The sequence below is a fragment of the Pinus tabuliformis genome, chromosome 1_1 (genome assembly GCF_031772625.1).
Source record: "Pinus tabuliformis cultivar Carrire ecotype Pingquan chromosome 1_1, CPIR1, whole genome shotgun sequence".
Classification (NCBI taxonomy): domain Eukaryota; kingdom Viridiplantae; phylum Streptophyta; class Pinopsida; order Pinales; family Pinaceae; genus Pinus; species Pinus tabuliformis.
The window spans coordinates 932,975,400-932,980,558 of record NC_142297.1 but is presented as its reverse complement, the minus strand read 5'-3'; the positions used below and the strand labels follow the sequence as shown (position 1 = coordinate 932,980,558).

General features: G+C 30.4%; 1 protein-coding gene across 1 annotated transcript; it reads right to left on the bottom strand.

The window, feature by feature from the left end:
* Nucleotides 1–604: 604 nt before the first annotated feature.
* Nucleotides 605–1,970, bottom strand: LOC149217511 (cysteine-rich repeat secretory protein 38-like). The gene is made up of 3 exons (XM_089390246.1): nucleotides 1,169–1,970; nucleotides 775–900; nucleotides 605–684 (listed from the first exon to the last, which is right to left on the bottom strand). Exons 1-3 carry the CDS (start codon nucleotides 1,968–1,970, stop codon nucleotides 605–607), a joined length of 1,008 nt encoding a protein of 335 aa, XP_089246372.1.
* Nucleotides 1,971–5,159: the final 3,189 nt, after the last annotated feature.

The following is a 5,159-nucleotide window of genomic DNA, read 5'->3' as shown; positions in this document are numbered from 1 at the left end:
TGCTGTAAAAATCTTTTTCTACTCATTTCATTCACGGCCAATATATTTTTTTTTATTTCAATCTCCAAAAAACTTCTTCTTCTTGCGGTGCACATATTACATTTCATATATTGAAATTACAAAGAACATTACATAACCCTCGCTATTTTCACTGCAGTGTGAATCCCCTGTTTTTCATTCGCTGTAGCGAACCCTTTTTTCATTCCATTACACATTACAATACCTATGCGAATGAAGACCAAAAAAACATATACCAAAACCAAAAAAAATTAATAAAGCGTTGACTTGCCCATACCTCCGTGGTTTAAAAAACTATTAAAATTAAAACCTTTTACCAAACATTCTACGAACTACATTAAATTACATTAATTTCTTCACGTGGGCGGTCAAACAAAAAGTTCAGGCAGGTTGAAATGATCTTGGTTCGTTGATTTAATCGGACTATATCGCTTGCCTAAGTCGCACGAACTTTACGTTCTGGGAGATGGGCGGTTTTGGAGACGTACACTGAACGCGTGTCGCTCGGTCGGGGTAATCCGAGGCCCTCTGACAAATACTGCTTTGTGCGAAAGGTGGTGCGGGAAGATACCGGTGGTTTTCTGAATTAAATGCCGCGGGACTGTTCAGCTGTTACGGCGGTTGAAATTACGATTTCAACAGATGAGCTAATTTCTCCTTCCTCACCTGCGAAAGCAATTACGTAATGAAATAGGCGAAGTGTTCACCACATACAAGTTAATAAGGTGCACAGTGAATGATTGAGCAATTTGCAACCTCTGGTTCGAGAAATCCGTTCCCAACGTTTTGGGCGAAAACGAAATAGGCAAATGGCTGCAATTAATCCAACGGAAGCGGCTACTGCACCCAGGGTTATCGCAAGCACATTACGTTTTCTGCGTTCTGCCAATTTTCAGAAAAAAAGCTCACCATTAAATTGGGCATGTTTAATTTCACCAAAATGTGCAAAACTAGTTTATTCTTATCATGTAAAATATATGAAGCATGAAACAAGGTGATGGAGCCGGTGGCGAGGGGATAGGAGTATGATTGCAGTCTGCCAATTTGATGAGGAAGCCTTGGTATTAAATTGGGCATGTTTAATTTCACCAAAATGTACAAAACTTGTCTACTCATCGTAGTATAATCTAAAACATGTGAAAGAAGATACCGGATAATGGAGGAGAAGGCGGCGGCGGCGAATTGTAAAACAAGTAAACCTCATAACGCAACTGGCAGCCCATAGCATACCACTGTGCTCCAGTTGATCCGTTTGCACATCCCAATGCAGCTGTTACATTTGACAGAGCGAAAGATAAGCAAGACTGGCAGCTCGCTTTTGACAGATCTCTCCAACACTGGGCTAAGCCGTAGATTAGCCTCGATGACGAAGAATCCGTTTGGAATGCATCTGCAGCAAAAAGGTTGGGATTCCACACGGCTCTTTCGGTAATATTTGAGAGAACCTTTAAAACAGCAGACGCGAACGTCTCTGGCTGGTCACCGACATCCTTGTTGCAAGCAGCAGCATAAGTTTGGATACCCTCACTATAATTGTAAAAATAATGAGTGTCGTACCTTAAGAAGCAGCCTACTAGTTGAATGAATCCCGATGTACTGTTTTGACATTTCTCAAGAATCATTTGTTTTATCGTAGATGCGCACTGGTGGCAGTCCGAGGAACTTAAATCTCCCCTGCACTGGCGAAGCCCATAAACAGAATTACTGCTATTTTGACCCGCAACAGAAGTATCGAATCCAGTCGTGGAAACATTGACCGCCAATGATTCCAAAACCTTCATTAGACTAACGTGGAAGACGCTACCATTTGTATACTGGCTACTGCCACAACTGTCCCCATTCCAAACCTCAGTAAGAAGATTTGTCTGTTGACCGATTGAGAGGTGCAGACTCGTCAATACAGTGAAGGTAAGTAGCGTGCTTCTGATTAATTGCATTATCTTCAACGCCATCGCAGCGCACGGTATGAGCTCAACGCCCTTCCCTGCTGCTCCTATATTCCTGGGCTTGCAAAGTTCAGCGCGCTTCCCTTTTCTAATTTGATGATTGAGACTGGTTATATATTATCACGCCAACTTGAGTTTCTATTCTGGATCTGTTTTTTTCCGGTATCAAGTTTAACATTTTCATGATTATCTTTTCATTTTATTTAAATTTTTATTTGAGTTAAAAGTTTAGAAGAATGCTTCAAATTGAAAAATATTAATATTAAATTGTAAAATTCGAATATATTAAAAACATTCTCCAACGAAGCTGTTCAGAAGTGGGCATTCCTCTCTTTTGATATGATGCCCGGTCACGCTAAAGGGGTTGCGGTTAAATTTCATTTTAATATAGGTAGGAATAAGCCGATTCAATATGGGAATTCTATCCAACCGTATATACTGCACTCTGATTATTCTAGCCAAGATATTAGATAAAAAAAATTATTGGATGAGGGTCTGACTATTCTAGCCAAGATATTAGATCAAAAAATTTATTGGACGAGGGTAGTCACTAATTCTGTACGTTAATTATTTTAACGAAGAAATTAGTAGATTTTTTTTTTTCTTAAATGAGGGTAGTGATTAATTCTGTACGTTAATTATTTTAACGAAGATGTTAGTAGATATTGGGGTAGTGACCTAGTGTAACTAATACATAGAGATTCTACTCAATTCACTGGTATTTTGCTTGTAATACTAATAATATTTTTTGTCTTTTTATGTAGATGTAGGTTAACCTCTGACTTAATCAGTTTATTTTTATAAGTTCCTATTTATAAAATTCTTAACTTATATTACTAGGATGATTTCTTTTTATTTATAAAATGTGACTTAATCAGTTTATTTTTATAAGTTCTTATTTATAAAATTCTTAACTTAGGATGATTTCTTTTTATTTATAAAATGTTTTAGTTAAACAAAATTTTAGCAATCTCATTTGACTTCTTTTCAAAAAAATTCAATAACAAAAATTTTGATATATATAATCTTCATTTAACTTAATACAAAATAAACTTCAAAATAAATAAAATCATAATAAATAAATTTTACTTAATAAAATACAAACAAATAAATGGCAAGACACTTGCTTCCCAATAAATTTAATAATAAGTAAATATTATAATTATTTAATAATTGTAAAAAATTCAAATCTACGCGTCTAGTTCCTTCAATTTTTTCCATTGAACGGTGTCATTCTTATGATAAACAAATACTATAATTATCAAAACTCCGAATTCAAATTCAAAAGCCGTAGACTTTTTGAAAGCTTCGTCTACCTACTCGATTTCGAAAGGCGTGGAATCGGCTCCTATACACGCGAGAGGCTTTTACACGGGATGATGTGTTTAGTTGGAATAGATTCATCCCAGTTTTAGGTGATGTGATAGGTTTATGCAAATTTTTTTATGGGATGATGTGTCAGGTTACTATGTCTATTGTCGTGACTTTTAGAAAGCAGGTTTTTTATTTAAAAATTTTCCCCGGTAGGTTTTTCATTTAATTTTTATTTATATAATTTTTTATTTTTATATTAGTTTGAGTGGCTTATATGAATTTTTTTAAAATAGAGTAGTGGTTGAATTGGAATGGAATCATCTATATAGTTTTTTTATTTAATTTATTATTTATATATTAAATAGAGTGGTTTATATAAAAAAAATTGGGTTAAAAGTAGTGATTGAATTGGAATTGGAAAAGCTAAGCAAAAAAATTAAAAAATTAGAATATATCTATATATATATATATATATATATATATATATATATATATATATATATATAATTAATTTATTTTTCTAATATATCAAAATTTATTTTGTATGTCATTGTATTAATAGAGTAATGGTTAAATAATATTGATTGAAATTAAAATAGTATAAAACATAGAGGAAAGCCTAACAAATTTTTAAAAACATTGTCACAATACAATCTCTAATTAATAAATTAATCACCAAATAAATAAAAGAAATTTATAATAATAAGAAAAGAAAAAATAATCTATTAACATATAATTTTGAATTATTGTGCAAATTATTTGATAATAAAGAAACTAATGTTAAATAAAAATTAGAATCATAGTCAAACACCAAATTAATTTTAAAATAATAATAATTATTTTTATTATTTTAAATATTTTAACTATGTATTAACTTTATTAAATTTTTAAGCATATATAATTTCATTTATGTGGATTTTTTAAAAATTAATAAAATCATGTTATATTTTATAAAATATTTATATATATTTTAGTTAACAAAATATTTTTTTATTATAAAGTTTCAAATTCAATTTATATATATGATATTTTTTATAATTTTAAATATAGATATTATTATAAAAATAAATTTTAATTTAATTTATATAAAAAATTATAATTATTAAATACAATAAAATTATTATTATTATTATAATAGTGGTGAAATGATACTAAAGTCCATTTTATTAAAAAAAATGTAATGTTTAGTTTTTTTAAAATAATCACAATCAATGTAAGTAGATATACATTCTCAAAATAAGTGATGGATGATTTTAATTTACCCAATGTGTGCATATCTCTGCTCTAAGCTTAGCCTAATTTGTGAAAGATGCTCTTTAGATGGTAGTATCTAGAAACTAGAAACTAGAGTCCAATTAAATATATTTATTTTGAAATAGAGTTTAAAGGATTACATGAAGGTGATTCATCTATTTAATCTTTGAATTGAATTTATTACATTATACCATTTGTTTAATCCTTGATACCTCACCATTTGTTTAATCCTTGATGCCTCTCAAAAAGAAGGAAAAAGTGAAATCAACATATGGGCACAATCTTTTGGTAAATATATATTCTAATGGGTTTATCATAATTTGATAACTAATCGCTGCAAATTAGTTTATGTATGGGTCTATGTGTGCAAAGGTTGAGATTCATATATCTAAATTCATTGTTTGATTTTGCAAATTGCTATATGATTTATATGATGTAAGTCTTTGATACTTGTGATAAATTATGTTAGGTTTTCAATTAGAATTATTTGATCTTGTAGTAAACTTCTTTCCATCTATTAGAATCCAATAATATAAGAAGTCAAAACATTGATTAATTTGGAACTCCAACTAATTTTTTTGAAGTTTTGAGTTGATTCAAAATTGAGAAAAAATCTTGAAGATATTC

Bases quoted from the DNA above. Each gene is read 5' to 3' on its own strand.
- LOC149217511 (XM_089390246.1), bottom strand. From the start codon at position 1,970: ATGGCGTTGAAGATAATGCAATTAATCAGAAGCACGCTACTTACCTTC. The intron at 901-1,168 runs GTATCTTCTTTC...GAAAATTGGCAG, and splicing joins GCCTTCTCCTCCATTATCCG to AACGCAGAAAACGTAATGTG. The intron at 685-774 runs GTTGCAAATTGC...TTGCTTTCGCAG, and splicing joins ACGGATTTCTCGAACCAGAG to GTGAGGAAGGAGAAATTAGC.